This window comes from Plectropomus leopardus, chromosome 18, assembly GCF_026936395.1.
Source record: "Plectropomus leopardus strain MGB_pleo_1.0 chromosome 18, ASM2693639v1, whole genome shotgun sequence".
Lineage (NCBI taxonomy): Eukaryota > Metazoa > Chordata > Actinopteri > Perciformes > Serranidae > Plectropomus > Plectropomus leopardus.
Window position 1 is genome coordinate 3,346,872 of NC_142193.1, and position 26,125 is coordinate 3,372,996.

The 26,125-nt window shown below is 38.4% G+C and overlaps 1 protein-coding gene across 1 annotated transcript; it reads left to right on the forward strand.

The window, feature by feature from the left end:
• Nucleotides 1–18,015: 18,015 nt before the first annotated feature.
• Nucleotides 18,016–24,174, forward strand: LOC148186414 (secretory phospholipase A2 receptor-like). Its single transcript, XM_088069045.1, has 6 exons — nucleotides 18,016–18,046; nucleotides 19,265–19,440; nucleotides 20,941–21,166; nucleotides 21,348–21,673; nucleotides 21,773–21,874; nucleotides 22,662–24,174. Exons 1-6 carry the CDS (start codon nucleotides 18,016–18,018, stop codon nucleotides 22,791–22,793), a joined length of 993 nt encoding a protein of 330 aa, XP_087925171.1. The 3' UTR covers nucleotides 22,794–24,174.
• Nucleotides 24,175–26,125: the final 1,951 nt, after the last annotated feature.

The window sequence follows — 26,125 nt, forward strand, 5'->3', positions numbered from 1 at the left end:
GTTTCTCTTTTTGGAATTCGTTTCTGCTTTGCCTCGTTAGTCAAAGCACTTTCGTGAACTCTTTTTTTTTTGTCCTACTTATTATTATTACCATTATTATTATTATTATCTTAAATGTTCCATTTGGATATTTCATCCTAAGTGAACAAGGGGACTTTCACAAAGCTTTCTTCTTATTGCTGGCAACACTAGCCTTGCTTATTCATTATTAAATTGATAAATGAATAAATAGACTAATAATCAAGCAGATAAATAAGTGATATAAATAAATAAATTTATGATTCAGAAAATCATTAGTTAGTAAAAAACAAATTATGAAATAAATAAATACACAAACAAATACACGAAAAAAAATAAATAGATAAATAAATACACAAATAAAAAATAAAAACATAAATAAATAAATACATGAATAAATAAATAAATGCCTTTATACACCAAAGCAACAGTAATAGGGCTCAACTGATCACGCTCCTGTGACTTAGTGTGTGTGAAGGCAATCTAAATCCAGAGTGGGTATAACAGACTCTACCACTAAGACTAAAGACTACTATACAGTGAGGTAATTACATAACATTAAACAGCTTAAATGCATAGCATAATAAACATGCTTACTATAAATAGTGTGACTGTAACTGTGCTCAGACTCCGTCTACACAGACAGAAACACACAGTGGCAAACAGTGGCCGGTCATGATTTCTACCACTCAGATGGTCTCGTGATAATTATTTCTGTCAGCTTACTTCTTGATGCTTCCTGTCTTAATTAGCATGATGATCTGAATAGGAAATGACCTCATCACAGGATACTCATGTGATATATTATTTTTTTTAAAAATGTCTTTACTGCATCACAGTCAGAGGCCTCTCCGTAGAACAAAAACTGAAAAACACATGAAAAACTGAATGTGAGCAGGGATGTCTGCATACTTTTGGCCATTTAACGTGTCTGGAACTATAAAATCTAAGAAAAGAATTTGATCTGATATCATGAAAGTAAAAAAAATATATTGATGAGGTTCTATCATTTTCAGAGCTGGACTGTACGCTCAACAATGTTTCAGCACAATAAAATATGGAGACTTCTTAATGTTTTGCTCCACGTCTGCAAGTTGTGTCAAACTGAACTGAATGAAGCTGATGGACTTCTTCACTGTTTACCTGTTGAATCAATAATGTACTTTCTGTGACAGAGCAGCTGGGCAGGTGCACGGAGGGCACGATCGACTTGGGTTGTAGGACTTTCATGATATGCATGCATGTCCCAAACACACACACACACACACACAGACACACACACACACAGACATGCAAAAACTAGGGAGCGATTACAGAGGACAAACACTGAAGAGGAGTGTGTGTGAGTCTGTGTGTGTATATTTAATTCATATTTGCTGAAAAAGATGGGGAAATTGAATTGAACATTAATCAAACAACAATTTATAAAGAATTATACAGACGTAAATGAATGTCTGAATATGATCAAACACACACACACACACACACACACACACGTATAAATATATATTTAAAAAAAAATTTAAAACACGTTTTTAGAAAGTAAATCCTACATATAAATCATGTTGCTGATGGAAAAAAAACAAAACATTGAATAAACAATGTGCATAATATGAATGAGACAGGTTTAGAAAGTCATCATGTTCATATGGGTAACTTTCCTATGTAGGAAACCGATTACTACAAACATTAATACACACACACACACACACACACACACACACTCACACACAGAAAGAAAGAGAGAGAGAGAGGGCACATTTTGATACACATGGAAAGAGATCATTGTGTCACAGAGTAATAGAGTAATTGTGTAGTGTAATGGAAGGATAACATCACATGGATTGGGTGATGTATCCATTTGGAAGAAAAAAAAAAGATGAGCAGTTTCACACCTCCACTGTGCTATTCCTGTGCTTCTTATTGATTCCTCTTCATGGAATCAGGTGCACAGGCTATTTGCATGTGTGAAACAATGCTGGCTGTAAGGTGTGAAATGCAAAGCTGTTGCTAATGACTACACGGACCAGTTCCTTTCCACCGCCTGCAGCTGTGTGACTCTTTACATTTATGTCCATAAGTGGTGATGTCTCGCTGTTTGTTACCATTCTTTTCATTTTACCCAATGGAGAACAAGACACATTGTAGACATTTGAGTTCAGGTAAAATTTAGGCTCTTATCTGATGTGACCTGGTGCCAACAATGACCACTGCTGTGTCCCTGCTAGCTGCACATTTAGAAGAAGACATAGATGGATCAGGCTGGCATGAATCACCACAGAGTGCTGTGGATCACAGCCATTAGAGATGCCAAGGAGGACTGTTTCACTCCTACTGACACGTGCACATGCACACACACACGCGCACACACACACACACACACACACACACACACACACACACACACACACACAGATACTCAGATGGTGTGAAGGGTTTGCCAGAAGCTGCAGTAACGGCTGGTCATCAGTGTGTAATTGTTGTCAGTATCTCAAACGAATAATTCTTACAGAGTAACAATAAGAAGCCACTTTATGTTATGTGTTTTGAATGATTTTATATAGTGAAAGCTGCCAGGGTTACTGACAAACAACACAAGGAACACAAGGTATCCCCAAACATTTTGAGGAAATAGGCTTGTTGACTTCTTGTTGAGAGGTTACAGGGTTCATTTAATGTCATTCCACAACGAAGTGTTGGACAATATAATGCATTTTGTGCTTATGCTACTCAGAAAAAAAAGATGATATATGCCATCTTATGTTTGTGCACAAAATTTGAAGCCCGGCATGCAACTAGTTAATTATCTTAGCACAAAGACTGAAATCGGGGGGGAAAAGCTCTGTCCAAAAAGATTATTGTTGTGTATAATATTCAGTATGAAAGTTAGTAGGCCTAAAGACTATGTGTGATTTTTTGAAATATGTGTGAAAAGTGCAGTACGTGAATTGCATATCCCACAGTGCAACTCGATGCTTAAAAATTTATGATTGACAGCAACCAGGAAAGTTCTGTAACATCAATACTGCTGGGATTTTAGTGTGAGTGTAACATTTTATTTGTAAAATATTTTCAAAGTAATTTTTAAATTGCTTGCAGAGCTGAGGTTGCCATGGGTTACCATGCTTACATATCACCAACCAGCAAGGAGGCTCTCAGTAAAATGGTGCAGTAGTTACAGCTTCATCTGGCCGAAAAAGATCATCTACTATCATTTATGTACACAAAAGTATGTTGAATAATGGTATACATATTAGGTATGTAGCACATAGTCTGTGATTTCAAATGCAGCAACTTCCTGTTTCATCTTTAGAATAAAGCCTCAAACAGATTAAGATTTTAGCAATCTCAAGAGTTTAGACAGCGCATCAATCCGTGTAAGAAAGAGGCTTTACTGACGGCATCATGAATTGCAGATGTGCTGCAAAATCTTGATAGAAGACCTGGATCAAATGACAGTGACCCAAAACATTCCTCCAACTCCACTGCTTCATTCTTCAGGAAGAACAAGGTGAAAGTGATGCAGTGGCTGGGTACATCCGCTGACCTCAACCCTACTGAGCAACTGTGGAGAATTTAAGTTGTGCAGCACTCAAACATACTGCCACTCAGAGAGCTCGTCCTCCAGGAGTGGAACAGGACAGACAGGACAGTATGTCCTGAACTTGTTCATTTACAGTAATGCAAAGAAGAGTCTGTCCAGCACTTAAAAGTAAGGGAGGACACACTAAATACTACAATATAACATAAGCAACGAGAATGCAAAAGATTCTATAGCTGTAAAGTCAGAAGGTAAATATCTACTGTGGCCATGGCTGAAACACTATGTAGAGAATAGCTGGATGTCTTTCAAAAAAATTTAATTTCATATATATATATATATTTTTTTTTTAAATGTAGAAAAGTTCAAACAGCGCACACATCCAAAAGTGATAAAAACTAGGTGCAGGACCAAGTAAAAACAGATGTGAAAGAACAAATAAAGTCCACACACGAGTGCATGCTCCCATAAAAATGTATTTGATTACCTCCACGCGTGTTACGTTTCAGGCATTAGCCCTTCCTCAGACACGACACAGTACAGAGACACACCCCATAAGTAGCATAAATGGATCACCAGACAGGTCATGTGACACCAAGAAGTTTACAACTCTGCAATACAACTTAAATGTCATAAGACACAACAAAAACTTTAAAGGCTCAAACACTAATCAAAGAAAGATTAAACAAAAATAAATAAATAAATAAATAAATGTATATATATAAAAATACAAAATAATGAATAATAATAAGAATAATGATAAAAGTAATACTAATAATAATTATAACAAGAAGAAGAAGAAGAAGAAAAAGAAGTAGCAGAAGAAAAATAAATAAATAAAAGAAAAAAAATCTTTTTAGATGATGCCCATAATGATATCTCATGGTAACAAATAAACAGTTAAAGTTTTTTTATGCATACTTGTGCACATATACCTGTAAATATATACAACTATACAAATATGTATACACACAAAATTACATTATCAATACATCAGGTAACACTGTCGTAAATATAATGTGAAATTACCAAAAAGAATGACCTCCTAATACGTAAATAGAGGTGATGTCACTACTACAAGACCTCTTAAAACAAGAATCTCTGAGCACAGATCGAACATCAGAAATAAGGACATTAGAAGCTCTGTGGCAGTGCATTTCACCGCAGCCTCTCACACTGTCTCTTCACTCACATATCTTGGAATTGAACATATAAAACATCCGCGACATGGAGGTGACATTAATGCTTTACTTCTCAAAAGAGAGGCCCTCTCGATACCAACTTTGGACACTTTGGCCCATAAAGGGTTAACTGTGAACTTTTTTTTCTGATGTATTATGACCATCCCTTGTCCATAAGCATATTTTTTATATTTTTGGTATCATGTTGTGATAGGTTTATACTTATGCAATTTCTCAAGTGTAACATCAAAAATCTTAAGGAAAAGTTGAGGAAGGAATTTAAGAAAATGCAAGACTATTTTTGTTTAATTGTATTGTCAAGACATTGCATGCTCTTATTAATTTCACTGCAATTCTCCTATTTATGTTTTTATTTGATCATTTCTCAGTTTTATTGTTATTCTTTGTGAGGCACTTTGGTCAGCATTTCTAAATGTGCTCTATGAATAAATCTGACATGACTTGACTTTAACTTTGAGGGGAAAGTTCAACTTAAATTCTGGGGAAAACATTTTTATCTGTGCAATCACCCAGATACACTTCTACCTGCTTTCTTTTTCTTTTCTTTTCACTCTCAGTATAGTCCATGTAGTGATATGTATCTGCCGTGCTCTGAGGGCAGGACAGAACCTGCTCCTGTTGTTATGGAAGATACAGATTAGAGATAAAGGTGATGCATAAAATTCTAGTGTGTGTGTGTGTGTGTGTGTGTGTGTGTGTGTGTGTATGTATGTGTGTGTGTACAGGTGGGATGCCATACACCAGTTAAAGAGTTTAGCAGGAACACGTGACTCAACAAAACAAGACAAGATGGGACGTGGCAGAGAGGCTGTGGGTGGTGAAGCTTGTGGTGCTGTGCTCCAGTTTGTTTTTGTGTGTTTGTGTGTATGTTTGAGATTGTGTGTTTGTGCTCACAAATCCCAATGCATTGAGACAAGTCATCACAAACTTCTTGCACCATGGTGAAAAATTTAGCAGACACATGATGAGACGGTAGCAGAGATGTCTGCTGTGTGATCAGTATTACAGCTTGTTTGTTGAGATGTCTCACCTCATGTTTCCCACAAGAAACCACTTCACCTTTGTCCCTTTGGAGTGACTGGTAGTAAACACATTTAAATTCAATGCTGCAATGTTAAAAGCTTTTTAACTGAATTTTTTTTCAAACATTCAAGGCAGTTAAATCTTGCACAAAATGTCAGAAAATTCCTTGAAAAGACCAAACCAACTAAAATCTGACAAAGTGATTCTACTTAAAATGATCTTGGACACCAATTGCCTTGGAAAAAAATTTCAGTTGACTTTATATTTAATTGTCAAGTTTAGTCAGAATGTTGCTGTATTTACCTAGTTTTGAGAAATTGTTGCAACTTTAAAATGTCAAATGAAATGACCTTGTTCTTTCCAAGTGTTAGCAACTTCAGTAAACCACTTTAGTCTGACTGAACTTGATCATGACAAAGAGGGTATTGCCGATGCTGAAGGAGATCTGCAATTTCTGTTTTGTTAACATGTTAAAAAAATATATATAAATATGAAAAGTAAATTTGGTTTACTGAAGTGACTAAAACTGAAAAAGACTGACTTAATTAAACATGTCATTATTAATTGTTTCACCAGAAAAGTTGCCAGCAGTCGGCCCAGTGAATTGAATTAATTGTTTTCTCAGTCCACAGCTGCTGCTAGAGGCTGCAAAAGATCCTTTCATTTTATAGTTTACTAATGTATGAAAGACTTGTCACGGTATGAACAGTTAAAGCAGCCACTGCTCAGAACACAGAGTGTTGATTCTCTACTGACCAATCAATGGACTACAGTGTTTCTAGCTCCGCCTTTTAGTACTATATCAGTGTGATAGGTACCCCAAGCAGAGAGTTGATGAAAAATAGGGGTGGTTCCAAAGGTACTAATGGTACCATCTACAACTTTTCACAATAGAAACACAAAAAATGCAAAATGAATTGAACCGAACTGACCTGCTGGTGGAAATGCCCCAAGAGAAGCATCATCAACATGCCAACATGCTTGCTGCGAACTCGCTGAACAATTATCTGCTCTATTCACATATGGACTCAATTGGACATTAAATGGACTTTGTACAAGAGGACTGGCGGTTAATGTCTATTGCCCAGTCTCACTCTGAAGTCAATCACCTGCCACATCGACCTATGATGTTTTAGGTATCCTTGCCTACGTTGGCACCAACGTACGACATTTTGAGTTCAGATTGAGAACGGGTTGGGTAACCACATAATATAAAGAGTGTGAATGCGCTAATAGGGTGGGTCCCACAAACTACCAACTTTTGTGTGGGAGTCCAGAGTCCCACATGGATGTGTGCGTGTGTGTGTGTGTTTCCTACACTTTACCATATGCCTCTTTTGCCTAAACTTAACTATCCGTGACTTTGGTGCCTAATCCCATCCATTGTGATTGTCCACGCTGTTGTGTGAACATAGACACCATGCCGCATCATCCCACCACACGGGCATTTATTGACATCACACTAAAGAGAGTCACTCCATCATGACTTCATCCCACCACGTGCATTTTTTTAAATCACTGTAGCAGCATCCCAGAACATCATAGATTGATGCGGCAAGGATAACTACAATGTCATAGGTTGACGTGGATGGTCACCGACTGATCATCACCACGTGACGAGTACAGAGTCAGACTGTGTCGCTGTTTAATGTCCAATCCAGCTGATTGAGACGTTTGCATTCTCACATACAGCGTATCAAGGTAATGTTTGTATGATTTCAGGTTTGCAGTGCATGTGTAAAAGGGTCCGCCTGAAACTTAGATCTCAGGTCTCAGGTCTGCATCAGTTTCTGTTGTCCTTGGGTGACTTTCAAGTTGGATGATTTGTTTTTCAGGCAGATCTTCCACAGGTTTATTGAGGATCATGTCCAAAACATTTGACCCATGAACGCGTTTTCCTTGCACTCTATTATTGGCTTATAATAGGCAGCATCTGGGTGATGCCCGAACAGCATGAGCTTTGTTATTGTCAGTCAAAGGAATGTGACTGTGTCTCCACCACAGTCAAATGTGTACTACTTACACTGGCAAATAGCAGTTATTAGCACTGTTGTTGCAGACAGGATGGAGAGGAGTTGTGGTCAGGAGGTGAATTATGGGTAAAGGAAAGCACAAAAACAAGCGCATGTATTTACTCACACACATGAAAGTGCGCACAGAAAAAAAAACACAATGGACAATAAAGAATTCTGTCTCCAAAAATCCAAACAATGCACCGCACACACAAAGCAAGGATCTAAACAAGGATGGACATGTTTAAGGAAGTGTGTGTGCATTCAGGGTGCTCTTATTGTCTAGGGTGAGTGTTTGTGGCTGCATCTGTACACGTGTACGCTGGTGTGTATTTTGTGTGTTCAGTGTGTTCCTATTGTTTTGGAAGTTGCTATTTTTAGCCTTAGTGAGTAAAACGTGTTTGTGTGGTTTGGATGGACATCAGTTTTACAAACACTGACCCACTGAGCTAAACTTAGAGCTCAGTGTTTATCGCTGCTTACTGCTGTTTTGTAGACAGACATACAGTATAATGTTTGTTTTGTCCCTCTGCTGTTCATGAAGATGTGGCAACAGAGAATCTAAATCTAGAAGTGTTGGTTTCAGTTTCCTGTTCCCGCACTCTGACGGCATATTCTATTCTAAACCAACATTTTGACGTTTGAGTTGCAAGAAAGCATCTTGAGGTCTTGAGGTTCATGACAGAGTGTGAGATCTTCAGTAATCAGTGCAGCGTCAGCACTAATGCTGGACTGGATTCATGATCAAGAAAGAACTTAATGTGAAGGTGAAGATCTCAGCTTTTCAACCCTCACCAATGGTCTTGACCTTTGGGTATTGACCTCATCCAATCTTTGCAAGCACCTGTGAGTTTTCCTCGCAGTTTATTTTTTTTAATTTTCAAACTAAAGTTTATAATCTGCTTATGTTTTGAAAATCCATCTTCTTGCAATGTTATCACAAGAGGAGAAGTTGCATAACATCTCTCAGTGGAAACGCAGTAATCTCCCAGTTGTGTTCTATTGACATTTCAAAAAAAAGTTTTGCACAAATCTGTAACAGATAACCTGCTTACAATATTTCTTTCCCAGTGTACCTCTTCTATGTATTTTCTGTTAGTTATTGAATTGTTGATTGCCAGTTGTTTTACCACCCTGAGTGGATCAGATGGTTAACCACACCTGCCACCACAGAACCTGTCAGCCTATTGTTGTGCATTATGTATAAACATTTTGTACTGAAGATCCAGGTAGGATTGAAACATTGTCTTCATTAACCTTTTTTGCATGGAGGTAGTGTGTGGGCGTTACTGTTATCCTCAAATATCAATATGTGAGTCAGACACTCCTGCAAAAAAGGCTTCAAGCTACATTTTTTATATGCTGTAGTGCCTCCAACATGCTGATGCGTAAAATATGGGGAGTTCTCCTTTAAGGCGCTGGTGTCCTGAGCTTATACAGCAACCAAGGCAAGGCAGACTTTTTCAGTGTCCAAGGAGTGATTATGAAGACTCATAAAATCATCTGATCCTGAATAAACCCTAAAGCAGATGTATCCAGAGTATTTGGTGCACGTAAATGGAGGAAGGAACATATGTGCCTGCCCTTTTCAGATTACACATATATTTCCAAGTTTCCATGATCTGACGGGCATTAGCAGTCTGAGAGCATGGCCTGCTGGCTCACTTGAAGATCAAAATGAGACATTTTCTCATAATTTGGACTGAGACTGACACTGTGGTCACCAAATATTTGATCCGCTAAATCACTTAGCCTCAAGGATCAGTGGGCTTCGCTCACAAACGGTGCGCACATGCAAAATCATTGCTTAAACTGTGCATTCAAATATTTTACAGACAAATGTTGAATTAACCAATATTACGTGAATTTGTTTGTACTCTGCAAAAACAGAATACTTAAGATAAGATAGGTGGTCTGAGATAGAAAAAGCATGACTTTCGGAATTGATTCTATAACTGATTGGCAGCATGTTTTCTATTTTTGAAATTGAAGTTGAGGTGGTAAAGCAGTTCCAACATTATACTGTAATGAGGCACCTGCAGCGTAACATCAAACCAATCATCTGCAGACTTGACTGGATTTAAAAGGACTTCCTCTTCCTTTAAACAGCATAATCACACAAAGGCAAGTTTTACAAGGAGAACTTAATAAAGGGTTAGTGCAGCCAGCACACACTGGGAGAGGACATGTGAAATGGAAATCCAAGGGGACGTCTGAAAGGAAAGGGCAGAGTGACGGAGGGCTTAGTTAGTGTGTGTGTGTGTGTGTGTGTGTGTGGCAGAGGTCAGAGGCCATACAAGCAGTGCATTGCAGAGAGGATGAACAGAAGGTGAGGTTACTGGAGGGTGTGAGATGAGATAGGTGTGGGTGTGTGTGTGTGTTTGTGTGTGCGTGCGTGCGTGTGTGTGTGTGTGTGTGTGTGTGTGTGTGTGTGTGTGTGTGTGAGAGTGTAAGAGGAGTCAAATGGCATCATGCATTAATGAGCCTCCTAAAAACAACAAAGGATAGACTGTAACCTTGAGCCAATGAATGGAAATTCTCTCTCTCTGTGTGTGTGTGTGTGTGTGTGTGTGTGTGTGTGTGTGTGTGTGTGTGTGGAGGGGGTAGCATATGTTGATGTACCCTTTAACCCCCTGCGTCTCTGTCACTCATTATTAGTGACAGAGACAATATTGCTTAGCATTCAGGCTGAGCTGGGTCCACCAACACAGAGCCCTTTAAGACCTTATGTCTAGACCTTTTTGGTATCCCTAACAGTGCTAACTTCAGTGTAACTAAAAAACTTTTGGTATAGTACCCTTAGAACCGAAAGTAACCCCTTTAAACATATACAAAGATCTGTGTATTTTACATGTGTCTAGCAGCACTGAGCAGCACTCGCTGTGTTTCTTTGTTCACCAGTGAGACAGAGTGAAGTCTGTACCCTGTTTATTGTCCACAGAACAGGGCTGCACGCCGAGTTTCAGAGCAAAAAAAGAGCAGGCTGGAGTCAGAGTCCATCTTGATGAGATAATAAAAATAGCAGCTTTGTGCATTGAATCTTTGTCAGGCAGTTTAGGTTAGTGCACAGACACGATGCTCTGCCAAGTATTTTTATTTGAGGTAAAATCATTTCTGTAAATAAAGCCAAAGTTAAGTCACATACTGTATGTAACCTCTTATTTTGGTAAACCCATTTTTGTTTTGATCTTGCAGGACCTTTATTTTATAGCCTTTTTGGCATAAACAGAATATAACGGCACAAATATTTGAGGACACTGGAGGAAAAACTTCAAAAAAAAAAAACAACAACAAACGTTTGAACTCTAATGTTGAACTGTTTCTTGTGAAATTAAGTGCCCGGCTGGAATGGGAACAAGGTACAGTGTTGTTGAATATGTTTTCTTTGGTTTAGGGTTTGTGTTTTTAGTGCACATGTGGGGAATACATCTAAATTGATTTGTATTGCCGCAGCATTCATGCTAAAAATAGCTGCTAACATAATGGACATCAGTAACTCAGTAAATCACTGTATATGGTAATAGAATATATGCTTGCGTATATATTTTTTGGTTTATGGTCATGATGTTTTTCTTGTGTAAGGGCTGATTTTATTTATTTGTGTGTGCTTTCAGCTCTTATGGTGTGTTTTGGATACAGTGTTAAAGAAAATGGTGGCGGCTAAAGAAAATAAAAATCCTTATAATACCATCAGTTATGCTAGACCATTGTCTGGCCTGGGGTTGACTACACCATTCACAACTTTTCACAATCAAAACACCAAAAAAATGTGTACTGAACTGAACTGAACGGACTGCTTGCTGGAAACGCAGCTTTACAGAGCTGCCAGCAGAGACTCTTAGTTTTGTTTCAGCTTGCTTTATATCAGCTTCTCAATAGTCTCTACCAACTTGACCGTTGGCTGTATTCCTACTGCCTCTGACATTACAGCTGGAGAGCAAGTCTGCCTTTTTGTCAGTTGTTGTATGTGTGTGTGTGCTTTGCCTTGTTGGTGTGTCCGTGCAACTTCATGGACAGGCAGGAGGACAGGTAAACTGTAGACACCAGCAGGAACGCAGGTCTTTGGACATTTGTTAGTGTTTTTTTCTTGTTATATATCTCTTACTTATTCAGTCTCCCTTATGTATATGGATCGGTGTTTTAGCGCTGCTTAGGAAGAGATGGAGGGTTATTGGTGACAAGGTTACGTTGCATCATGCTGGAGGAGCTGAAATTACCACATTCACCTGAGAGTCATTTGACCCAAGTGTGAATGCCGATTTTGCCGTTTTCTTTGTGCAGTTGGAACAAGGCTATTGTTACCTCTGTAGCCACGTATAGCTTTGATGGCCACATTTGTAACTTCTGCAGCTTCACAGCAACCCCTTAACACACAAGTTTAAATCCAACTTAAGTGTCCAAACTGCCAAATGTTGTTCCTGCCTGTCCTTCATGAAGGACCATGAAGGACTGGAGAGAAAAATTTAAAAAATCAGGTATATCTATGACATTATGATACAGTTACAGTTGGTAGCACTTTCCAATGAGTGTTTTCTTTCCTGCCTCTGCCTCAACTAACTATAGTGCAGAGATTTACCTTGGAGACTGCTCAAAATGATACGCTGTAACTGTGGGAAATGTGCCTCTGTTTTCTTGAGACTCCTTTCTGCTGGAGTTTATTTGGACTGCTTTACTCGGTGGAGAAAAGTGAAGCGAATGGTTGACTAACAGTCACGCATAGATTATGTGTTTAGAGTAAATTCTGATAGGCCATTTGAAACTATAAATCTTCCACTGAGAGCAGTTTGTGTGAAGAATAATATGCACACTAAAACTTTAGTATGGGAGATGTTTTGACATTCAGTATTCATATACTGAAGAAAAATAAGCAAGCCACAGCAGGAACTCTACCCACAACATGCTCAGAGGAATGCAGAATGAAAAGGAACTGATTGTGTTAGAGGAAGATGGGGGGAAGAACAGGCACTGGAGTTTTATCCTTTATCCTTCATACTTCAGCCTTCATGGACCATAAAACTCGGCTATAATTAGTCACTCCTCGACATTTTCTGTAAACATGTAAACATGTCATCATATGACTCAACTTCCTGCTAAGTGGTACTCAGCACCCACAGCGGCATAGCTTCATTTTTGAAAATGGAGAGATAAAGGAAGAGAATGCCATTAGAGAGATTAACAGCATGAGACCACAATTTGTTTTTACCTTTTAACCCTTTGAAACTTGAGCAATGTGCCTTGATTTCTTTCAAAAACATGGGCAGAAGGAAATGAGCGAGGGAAGAAGAAATGAACCAAAAAATAGCAGTAAATAAATAAAAAGTACAAGAAAATTATCTGACAATAAGTAAAATATAAATAAATAAATCAACAACAAAACAAAACAAACAAAACAGAAAAACAAAGTTTAAAAAATGCTTAAAAGGTACTATTTTTTTTAATAATGATTATGGATTTAGTTTGTTTTTTTCCCTGGATTTTTTTTCCTTTCTTTTTTAATCCTTTGAGATCTGGAGCAACATCACTTTTCTTGTGCTGCATTCATTCATAATCGAATTCATAATCACAAGTATTTTAATCTCTGAGCAAATTGGTTTGTTAGGGAAAAGGCAATGAACAACTTGGCAAGACATTAAATCAAAAAGCTAGGAAAAAATGCATTTTTTCAGGCCATTCCCTTTTTTATGTGGTTGTCTGAAAGAAATCAAGGCCAATTTTGCCAAGTTAAAATATAATTTTCTAAATCACTAATTTCTTGCAATTTGTGGGACATTTCTTATCAAGATGTTCATTGACTGTGTTTTTTTTTTAAAACAAATCACGCCTCGTGAAAGGACGTTTCAAAGCATGAAGTGGTAGTAAAAGTGTTGTCACTATACTACAACTGGACTGCTGCATAATTATGCTCAAGTAGTTTTACACGTCTTACGGCTTCTGTCATCACGTCCTTATCAGGCTCACAGGCAATAGACCCACACACATGACTCTGAGGCAGATCAGGTAAGGAACAATCAAAGTGTTAAATCACAAAAACAGGTCCGATACAAACAATAGTCAGCGAGGCAAACACGGCCAAAAAGGACTAGACAAAGAAAGAACCAAAGAACAGTCCAAAATTTGCAGGCATGACAAGTAATAACACAAGGAAAATCATGCTGGAACATTCACTACTAGAGACACTGGCTCAGAGGAAAGGGAACAGCCAGTTTATATACATACAGGGAGGGGAACTTAACAAGACACAGGTGTGACAATCAGGCACAGGTGAAACACATAAGGGGCGGGGCGGCTCATCACATCACAGGAGAGAGACTGGACAGGACGTGGGGGCCTGAAATGACATTAGACAGAGATTTACATAATAAAACTAACAGAAAATTGACAAAATGAAGAAATTATAAAAAAAACAAACAAAAAAACAAAAAAACCCCCTCAAACCTCCTCAAAAACATTAAAAAAAACATGGGGAAAATGGCAATGTGCAACTTGATAAGAAATGTTCCACAAATTACAAAAAAAGGTAGATTAGTAGTAAAATATTTGTTTAAAAATAATAAAAAACTAGAGAAAATACCAAGCAAAAAAAAGAAAATGGGTAGGAAAAACTACATTTATAATAACCATAATTACATTAAAATCATGTTTTATAATTGCTGTAATTTTAAGCATTGTTTGCCTTGTTTTTTTTTTTTTATTTGTTTACTTTCGTTTTCTTTTTTTCCAGATAATTTTCTTGTAAATTTTACCTTTTTCTTGCTCACTTGGGTGCTATTTTCTCTTTGGTTGCTCATTGCCTTTTATTAAATGAAATAAAGCCTATTTGTTTATTTTTCAAAGGGTTAAACATATGTTAGTCTAAATCCTGCTTCAAACCTGTAACAGATCCACTTTGATGTGTTGTCCGTTCTCCCAGTGTGTGTGTCAGCAGGGGACTAAACGATGTACGGTGACACATAAACTTGCACAAATAAACACTGTGATCACACCCAGCCATTATCTTGTAGCAGTGGAGCAAGATACAGTAATGTAGTCTAATCACAGGGTGATGAGGGTGACTTCCCTGCTCAGTCTAAACACTGCTGGGAAATGACAGGTCTTTAGCTGGGTTGATGGTCATGTTTACAATGAGTACAACAATATCTGTATCTGTTCAATCAACTAAATTATGAAATCCCACCACTTTGTCAGTGATGTCAGTGTAAGATGGTGATGGCAAAAGCCACCTTTTGCCTTCACCCCCATGGTAATGATGTGATATAAGGAGGAGCAAGGTCCCTGAAGGACGGATGGGAGGGGTTGTGGATGGGTCCAACAAATGCTGGACTTTCACCTGGGAGTTTTGTGTTCCCTTCTCATATGAATGTAGAGCCAGACCAGACCAAGATGTCTTTTCCTAAACCTAACAATGTGCTTAAGTGGACATCCCAACATTGGTTGCCATGTGCTTTTGTTGCCTAAATGTAACCATGTGCTTTAGTTGATATAGGTTGCAGCATCCCAGAATATCAATTTGAGACAAAAAAGGATACTGAGAGTGTAAAATGTAGATGCAGAAGTCCACTGACAAACCAGGGACATGTGATGACTTTGGATGAGAACATGTTGAATTGTAAGGATCCCTGGGCCTACTCGGAATGGGTTTAGTTTAAATGCAAAGTTGGTGGAACATAACCAGAAGTTCTTTTAAGCCTGAAATCAATTTGCAGTGATATGAAATTGTTGTGTTTACCATTTATTAGAAAACTCTTTACAGAGCAGCCTCACTACTGAGCTTAAATTAATTTTGAACATTTTTTTTGGTATTTAATGACATCAGAATGAGAATGGGCTGGAAAAAAGATAACGAAACATATGTAAATGAAATGTTACACATCGATACACGTTACATCAACAGCTGCATTAAATAAACTTGCCATCATATTACATCACGTGGAAGATTATCTACAGAAGATTACTGTAACTAATTCATTACACACAACAAAATTCCCTGGCTTCTCCAAACCTTTCAATATTTTTTTTACTAATTCCATGACTTTTCCAGGCTGCGAAATTGTGATTGTGAAATTCCATGACCTTTTCGAGGTTCTTCATAACCATGGGAACTCAGCCAGGGAGATTTGTCCCATGAGCTCAGGTCATGTCAGAGATCCTCTTCCCCTGCTTTTATCACTTCCAAAAATAGTCCGTCTCTCACTTCCCTCCATATCTGTCTCTTTCCTTCAGTACTTCTAACTCTTCTCTCTCCTCTCATCTATCCTTCTCTCTCTCCCCTTTGCCTTCACTGTTTACTTTCCTTCGCTCTCTGTGTTTGATTTCTCCTTCCCCACGGCATCCTCTCTCTTTTTATCATTCTATCTGCTGTTTATTTCTCTCTTCCCCTCCCTCTTCCCAGCTCTCTCTTCTCTCTCTCCCTGCTTTCCCTCTCGCCTCCTCCCTGTCTTGTTGTTTCCTCTTCCTAATTGCTGTAATAGCTATTCTTGGCATCTTGCTCTCCTCACTATTACAATCCCCCCCTCCTTCTCTCTCATGTTCCTGCACAGAAAAATGAACTTTCCACGAAAATACAAGCTCGAAATCTTCTTCAGTGCCACTGCCTGGAGCTAAGCTTTTCTTATTGCACATTTATCAGTGCAGACTGGTGTCTGTCTATTCCTGTCTGTGAAGATACTGCAATTGATTATAATTTGGATGTGTAGAAGCTACATTTGTGTCATTGTCTGTGGCTTAAACCACAGAAAAGGCCACTGATTAGCTGCAAGAGACGATGTGATTCTGTCTTTGTGTATATTTGTTTGTGCAAGTGCACCTCTGAGTCTGTGTGTGTTGGTACAAAAAGGTCTCAGTGGTTTAGTAGTTTTAACACTATGTGTGTCTCTGTGTGCTCTCAGAGGCTAGAAGGGACTTGGAGAGATGACATCACATCCACAAGCAGGAATTCTCAAAAATTTTAGGACTAAGAGGCTGAGAGGCTCTCTTTTTTTAAAGCCTTTTCAAAGTTTTCCAGTTTACTCCAGGCATAAATTGGCACTAACAGCTAAAGTTGTAACATTTCTGCCTCCTTGTTCACTTGCTCTTTTCTGCATGCCCAGTCAACCGTCTCTCAGTCAGCAATTTTTCATTAACCCTGGTTTTCAAGCTTGTCAGCACTAGCCATGCCTACCTCAGTAAGAAAACGTAGTTCATCTGTTCCTCATTACTCTCAGCCAGCATATATATCCCAGTCTCACAGCCACTTGTTGCTAAATTGTTCTTCACCACTCCTGCAAGACCTTTCTGCTTTGTCTGATTCCTATTAAATGCACTACCCTAACTGTCCTCAACCTCAAGACATGCTTCCGCAACATCAGTCCTTGGTTCCCTGTGTGCTGCAATTGGGTCCTAACACAAACCATTACAGGCGTATCCAATCCTTGATTTGTACAATGCTATCACATGGAGCTTGTATTGGACCATAGTCCCCTGGTGATATGGTTATGTACATTTTTGTGTCATCTGCAAACATGTGGTAACATATGTCGACAGTATTCAGCATCAGTACAATCCATAAAGAAACGGAATATGTGCATAAACTTGGATTTTGTAGCCTCAATTTGTTAGCCTCCATTAGTTAGCTGCACTACTGTGGGAGAAGGTTGTGAGAATCTCTGAAACAAGTGCAGGTTGGTGGATCTGACATTCACATGTACACAACACAACCCTGCTGGTTTCTCCTCACCATATTAACTGTCTACTTGGTATACTGATTACTGTTTGGTGCTGGAGATAGTCCAGCTATTAGTTGTTGACCATGTCCAGGTCATTGAACTTCATCATTCGTATGAGCAAAGACTAAAAACTTACAATAATATCAGACATGTTTTATTTTGTCCAAATGTCAAGTCAAGAAAAAGTCAGACTTGATAAAGTGGCGGGTTCATTAGCACTCAGCGGTCTATTGTTCATCCTTGAGTCTTAGCAGGGCTGTTTTCTGACACAGAAGTCAGAGTCCTCTGTGAAAGATATATTTAAATCACTATATTTGTGTCTCCTGAACAAGGAAAAGCCTGTTAGCCTATACATAATCCCATTAATATAATATTTACATTATATTCAAATGTTTGCCTGGTACTACTTTGCGTGAAGTCAAATGATCCTGAGGTGCTGTTCAGATGTGTCAAAAACTATTTTAACAAGCTCAAGTCTGAAGTCACACATTCAAATAAACAAAGAGCAGCAGACAAAGATGGACACAGTTCTTCTGCTCATTGTGGCAGGCAAGTGTTTTGAATGCTTTATATTCTTTTATTACTTTACTGATATCTTGTTGTGGCTGCAGAACTCTCATCAGAACACTTACACGATGCACTTCAGTTATATGATACATAATGAAAACTTAATTCTTCGGTTTATATCACAAACATTTAAAATCACCAAATATGGAGTAAATATACTGAGTAAAAAGTTGTTTTTTATTAGAATTTTTTACAAACTTAACAGATAGCATTTTGAAATAAAACGCCTATTTTGATGGACGATCAGGCTGTTGAGCTGGTGCAACAGCGCAAACATCTCGGTGATGTGATCGATGACAAACTGTATTTTGAGGTTGATGCTGTGTTAAAAAAGCATATCAGCGTATGCACTTTAATCGAAAGCTTTGCAGAATAATTTTGACAGCACTTTTATGAGAATGTTTTATTCCTGTTTATCTGAATCTGTCCGTATCTAATCTTTTATCTGCTGGCATGGATCACTTTCTGTCAAACTGAAGAACTGCCTGCACAGTTTAATGAAGGTGTGCAGCAAAATTGCTGGCAATACAACCTCCATGACCTGCACAAGGTCATGTCCTTGAAAAAAAAAGAACATTCTTGGCAGATCCAAGCCATCTCTTGTCGTCTGAATTCATGCCGCTCTCATCCAGGTGCAGATACAATCTGCCACGATGCAGAACGTACCGGTTCAAAAAAATCTTAAACACAGAGTTTACAAAGTTGCTTTGACAAATAAGGCAAAGCAGAAGCAAGGTGGATTTCTTGCAGAGGCAACATAACAATAGGAGCCAAACAATAAGGCCAAACTGAGGCCAGACAAAATTTAAAGCAGAATTAAACAAGAGAGAAACAATTACAAAACAAAAATAACAACCCATACCAGTAAATACAATTTAAAGAATATAAGTACCAGTAAACCCAGAAATAATAGTTCTAAAAATATAATCAAACATGATCAAGACAGAATAGAAGAATAAATTAAAAGAAAATTATAAATTTAAATCCGTGACCCTTTTCTGACATTTTATATGACATATCAACACACACAAAAACTGTAACAACCAAAATAAATTATTTTTAAAAAGCCAACATTTACTGGAGGGGGGCTCTAAGTTCAATATAAAGACAAAGACATGCCTGAAATTAAATGTAATGTTACAATGTGAAGAGATATAAAATCAATTTGGACCCTAAATCTGATCATATCTGATGCCGCAGGGCTGTGTGCCTTCTCATCATATGCTGAGCATGAGTACCATTTTGTTAATTACCTGAAGAACATGACTGACGCACAGAGTTACTGCAGAGAGGAACACACAGATCTGGCCACTATCAGCAACACGGAGTACGCGGAGACCCTGAAAAACATGGCAGCGTCTAGGAACATACACTATGTGAGTTCACCCGCCTCTTTCATTTCAAGGTCATTGTGATATTGTCAGCGACGGGTGGTGGTTTAAAAGTTTTAAATTTGACTCTACACAGTAACTATACTACAAATTACCCCCTAAAATGTACTAATATTCTAAACGTATATCATTGTGTGTCAGCATTTAATGTTTCTTTAGGTGGGTTTAGTCGGTGTAACCCTCAGATTGTACACATTGATGGCTTATATCTAGGTGGTTAAGGGAATTAGTCTCAGGGGAACACCTAGAAGGAATATGTAACAGCTAACTGGGATTTTTGAGATTTGAGAGTACAAGGTACCAACAATTTAAATAATAACGCATATCAGTTTCCACTGATTAATGAAGTCTCTGTTGCGTGACACCAAGTTTTGTTACACATTTTTTTTCATTTTTCATAATTTAATAGAATAATGTGTGTTGTTGGATTTTTTTTGTATTTGTGGGTTTTGTTACTTGGGTTTTGGGTTTGTGTATATTACTTTTTTGTGATGAAAACTGAAAAAAAAACCTGTTTGTGTATGTCCTAAAGAAATTAACGTAATAATTCCCTAGAAAAAAAATGTGCAGATTGTGAATATAAAATAGACCTAATGGATACACGTCCAGTTCGAAAAAAAAACAACAAAAAACTGCCATTTATCACAAAAAAATGTTTATAAGCTGGCATGAGGTGCTATGTTAGGAGATTTGAAGACGCCACATTTGCAAAACTGCAATGGAAACACAGTTTTTGCTTTTACAGGTCGCATGATTATGGTCATAGAGTCACTCTGCACAGGTAGACAGTTTATTAATAGCTATGATATCATGATGCAGCAGGCGCTACAAGTGGTGTTATTGCATCACATAACCCTTCGGTTACGGATCATTGGGAAATTTTGAATCCACAATTCCTCTGTGAAATTGTGGACTATCACCTCCCAGAAATTCCTTGCCTTCAGATGGAAATAATGACGTCTAGTGCGGAGGCTGCAACAGATATAAGCCTGCTAATGTTTTGAACCTCCATCGCCATGCTTCTTGGAATGTTATCGCCAGAGGAGAAGTTGCATAACATTGCAAGAGGAGATGCAACAACCACATTTCTCACAACCAAACTGAGTATTTGAAACCAGAACAAACAAACAAAAATCTCAATCTGAAAATTAACTTAGCAGATCAATAAATATTTGCCTTGGAGATGTAGTGGAGTAGAAGTAGCGAGTGGCAGAAAATGGAAATACTCTAGTACACAAAAAGTACCAAAAATTTGCACTTAAGTACTGTACTTACATAAAAAAAACAAAAAAAAACCAAACTTGATTACATTCCACCACTAACAGACTTGAAAAAATGTGAACCAATGAAACTCTCAATTGTAAAATGCTATCATTAAGTCATAGAGGATCAGACTGACGGACTAGACTGTATGTTTGTGTAAAAATGTTGCCTTGATAAAAAGCTAGAGAATTTTTTTATATGTAAATCAAATCTTATTTCCAGCAAGCCTGGATCGGGCTGTATGATGACCAGGCCCTTGACAAATGGAGGTGGTCACTGTCAGACACAAGTTTCTACAAACCCGGGGAGATGGAGTTCAGACGATGGTGGCACGGAGGAGTGGACAGCAAAAGAAGCGGAGAACACTGCACACGGATGTGGAACACAAGCCTGTGGTACGAAGATGGATGCCAGAACCCCTACAAGCCTATCTGCTCGGACGTCAGAGGTGATACGTTTTCCTTCTTTGCAACTCTTCGCCTTTTTGTTTTAATTATTTGGGCCTATGTATCAGTCAATATTTGTAACAGCTGTGATAAGTGCAATTCAAAGGAATTTAAAGATGACTGGCATGATGAAAATAAGACATAAACACTAAGACAGCTCTCTACACTGTGTTCCATTTTCAGGGTCTAACGTGACATTTGTCCTCATCAACTTCCCCATGACCTGGACTGAGGCCCAGAGCTATTGCAGAGAACACCACACGGACCTAGCCAGTGTGAGAAACATGACAGAGAACCAGAGGGTACAGGAGCTGATACCTGCAGGAGAACGAGCCTGGATCGGCCTCTTCAGAGAGTCGTGGAAGTGGTCAGATGGAAGTAACTCCTCATTTAGGTACTGGCGATCAGGGAAACCTCGTGGGACTCAGGCTTGTGTGATGGCAGACTTTAAATACTCTGGGAGATGGACAAACCGGGACTGTTACCTGAAGAAAGCTTTCATTTGCTACGGTCCATGTGAGTGCTACATATTTTGTATTATATTTACATACATATATTAAATTAAATATATTTTCGTTTTTTTTTTTTTTTTTTTTTGGCAGCTAAAACAACAAATCACGACAAAGCAAGTGTTCAGAGTGAGGCTTGAGAAAAAGGACCACTCTCTGGATCTGAATGACCCTGCTGTAACTGAGAGCATCTTGAAGCAGGTAAATCTTTTTTTCTAATTTTATGCAAGAACAAAACAACCAAATGACTCGTTAAAGCAAATTAAAATAAGATAAGACCCTTTGTCATCTACTGTAATTTAATAATGGGCTGAATAAACAAAATTGACTTGACTTATATACCCAGAGAGGAAATTTACATTACAGAAGTGTAAGAAGCACCATCAACAAATAATAAATGACTTTCAAAAGCTGCATATTACAATATTTTGGCCATACACATGGCAAGACTTGTGCATTGAGCATTGTGCAAATACATGTACACTCCTGTAGTGCCACTCTGCAGGCCACTCTGACTAATAAAGAATCGTAGATTATACAAAAAAGTAGTTCCAACCAAGTGATCTGATGTGCAGAATGTGCACAGATTAGCATGACAGCACCCCTTCCTCATCACTAAAACAATTACTCCGCCATTTCTTTTCACTGCTCTTGAAGAAAGCATGGTGATTGTACAATGTCATGCAGGGGAAAAGAGGCATTTTAGATTAAAGCACACCCTTGGGTGTGATATTGCTTAAACCAAACTTAACAGAAACTCCACTCTCTGTTGCCAAATTCAGCAAAACTGTGCAAATACAATCCAGCAAGCCAGAGCATTTACAAGAGAAGAAAAAAAACTACAACAGACCAACAGGTCAGCCCCAACTTAGGAAAAAAAGTATATATAAAGTGGTGTAAAATAAAGTTTCCAGATGAGTATAATATGTATATCATTTAACGTAATCTCTGTATGTGAGTGATAACGTTGAGGGGTTTTGTATCTCAGCTCAAACAGAGGCTGAAGGGCCACGGGGTGAATGACAACATCAAACTGAGCTGGAGGAAGCAGCCGGACGGAAAAGTCTTCCGCAAGGAAGAGAAGAAGACAAAGAAGAAGGTCAAAAAGGATGAGCTTTAAGTCAGAATTGTCTGTTTTCATCTGAGAAAAATAGATTTATCCTCTCCAAGTTCTCATGAAAAGAGTCAGAATACAGCTGCAACAATTAGCAGATTTATCCTTTTAGTCCTTTTGCAAGCTGGTTTCAGCGTCTCAATATGAAAATTTGATGCTTTTGGGTTTTAGTCATATATGGTCATAAACTTAATATCCCAAGCTGTTGGCTGGTTGAAACAAGACATTAGAATGTATCTGCTTGGGCTGTTGGAAATTATAAGAAGCTTTCTTTTCACCATTGTTTGACATTTGTCACCTAGCATGCTGTAAAATAAGTTACTTTAACATAAGATACAATAAGATTTGACAGCGGGAAACTGAAAACAGATGAGCTTTAAGGTTTGGAGGAATCTTTCAAATCTGTCTTCATGATAAAACACGTCTTTGTGTATTTAAGATTAATCTTGCATTTAAAGCTACATATTGTGTGTCAGAATATCTTCAGAGTAGTTAGAATTATATGTATGTATATTCTTTACTATTTTTTTTACTATTTTCTGGCATTTTATAGTTTAGATAACATCAGATTTGATAAATTACATTTTACAGTGGAAGATACTGAAAAATAACATGCTTTTAAAAAAGAGTGTTGGTGTTTTGAAGAGTCATTAAAATCAGTTTTTATGAGAAAAAAATCTGTCTGCATATTGTAACCAAATAAATGTGCTGTTGTCTTGCTGCCATGTGTTAGAGAGTTATATAGAAAATAATATTATTGTAATGCAGTCACCTTATCAGGAATGCAAACTCAAAGCGCATTCCCTAAAATTATTCATGTGACTTTTTAATGTGTCTGTTGAGCCTATTCTCATTCCAGAGTCATCAAATGCCATCACTAAGTGCAGTGCTTTTGACGTCAGATCCTGACACAATACAACCTTTTGTTTCTGCATGATTCACTGCTGGGTGGCATCATGTTGAATTGCCGCGTCATACCCATATGTGCGTTTGGTGACATCACAGTAGCTCCATCGTCAGACGTCAACAGCACACGCAGAGGATACCTAGAGCACAATATGTAGACACGGAGGTCTACATCATCAGGGTACACCCTGGACAGGTCGCCAGACTCTCGCAGGGCCGACATGTATAGACATGTCCTAGTCACACCTAAGGGCAATTTAGAGTCACCAATCAACCTGACCTGCGATACATTGAGAACATGCAAATGCCACACATGCAAACGCCCCCCTCCCACGGACCAAACCCCCGTTCCAACCCGGAATCAAAGCAGGGACCCTCTTGCTGTGAGCCATCAGCACTAACCACAACACCACTGTGCCACCCTTTATCTTTATCTCATTGTTGTAAATTTAATATTGTTTGTGGATTTAGAAATAAAAGTGTCTTTGGGGAAAAATGCCATTTGCAAGATTGGATTTGCTCTCTCTCTCTATCTATATGCATTCATGTCCCACTAATGCATTTTACTAACTTCCCCAGAGTCTTAGCACTTTCTTGTCTTGCAGGTTTCTTGGTTGGGCTTCCTGCTGTGGTCCTGCTTGACCCCCAAATCTACTGATATGTTATCATTACTGCTATAATTTCTGCTAATAATATTATTCTATTACTACGCTCTCTGACACCCTCCTTTTCAGTGGGACCTTGTGCTACTTCTGTTGTATCCTCTGCACTGTGATTACAGATCCTGAGATTGATTTGAATTAGACACAGATCTAATTACCCCATGCCTGCCAAACTCCTGGATTAGGGTGTTCCTGAAGCCAGGAGGATCAGGAAAAAAACATCTCAAATCACTATGACATTGGACTTCTTAGAGTCCTGCATGATCCTGCTCCTGATGAGGGTTTTAATGAAACCAGTAGCTTGAAACTCCACTTCTCCATGTTTTAAGTATGCAATACAAGTGTGGCAATGATGTTCCAAAAATAAATAAATAAAAATTACTTGTTCATTTAAGCTGTGCACACTGCAGGCAGTAGCTTGTCTTTCTAACATTAACCTTGCTGTTGCCTCAGGCCAGTGCTTCATGTGGAAACACTGGTGACCTTTTAATTGGTGCTAATCTGATAAACCATTATAGTCACAGCTAGCCAGCCAAATTTCCAGGATTAAGGTGACACAGCTTTCGCACCTTGATTTACTAAAAAGGTTATTGGCTTAAAGGGACACTTTGTTGATTTTCAACCAGCTTTATATCAAACCACAGTGGGTAGTAAATGAAGGCTGGTAAACTTGCATCTTACATCTTACCTGCACCCAGACCTCCCAGCTCATCACCCAGCTCAGATCTGCCAGATTATGCAAAACTCTGGTTCTAGGGCTGTTCTGTAGCTACAGATTGTACTTTCACATTTTTGCATGCCCACTGCTATGGACACATGGAAATGAGTGAACATTTTAGCAATCCCGGTTCCATCGGTTTTATCATCGCTTCAAATTAGGTGTATAGTCAACACCCATGACAACCATGACACGACATTTAGTGTGAAACTTTGAGGTGTTATATCAAAGTCAATTATTTGGTGTCTAAGCGAGACTACACATCATCATCACGTCGATCTCTACAGTCTCGATGTGGTGGTGACACTAAGTCATGCAACTGTAGAGTAGTTTGTGTATAACCTAACATTAGTATTAACTTCTGACAATTGCATTTATGTTTAAAAAAAAAACTGATGCTCAAGTTTTATGAACTTTTGTGAGCCGCAGAGCTATGCTGCAGGAAAGGGACCACTGACGGTTAGCCGCAGGGGCCTCATCCGTTTGCTTTATGCTGCTGCTTGTAACTAAAAAATGCACACATAAACACCATTTCTATACAGCACATGTAACAGTAATTATATATGAAAAAAATAAAACCTTTTTCTTTAAACATATGTTTTTAGAAAGTAAATCCTGCATATAAATAATGTTGCTGACTGAAATAACAAACTATTCACTAAACAATATACCTAATATGAATGGGACAGGTTTAGAGAGTCATAATGTTTATACTGGTAACTTTCCAATGTAGGAAACCAATTACTACCAACATTAACACTTACACTTACACACACACACACACACAAGTGTGTGTAGGTGTGTGTGTGTGTGTGTGTGTATCCTTCACCTTTCATCTCGGCTCTAAAACACAGAAGCTATTCATGTAAGACAGACAGGTGTGTGACTGCCAGACTCTTGTTTCCTCACCACACTGACATTGCAATGTGTGTAAAGCCACGACAAAAGCTCTGGAGGCACAGAGAACTAACACACACACACACACACACACACACACACACACACACACACACACACACACACACACACTAATGACATGATTACAGGGCAGG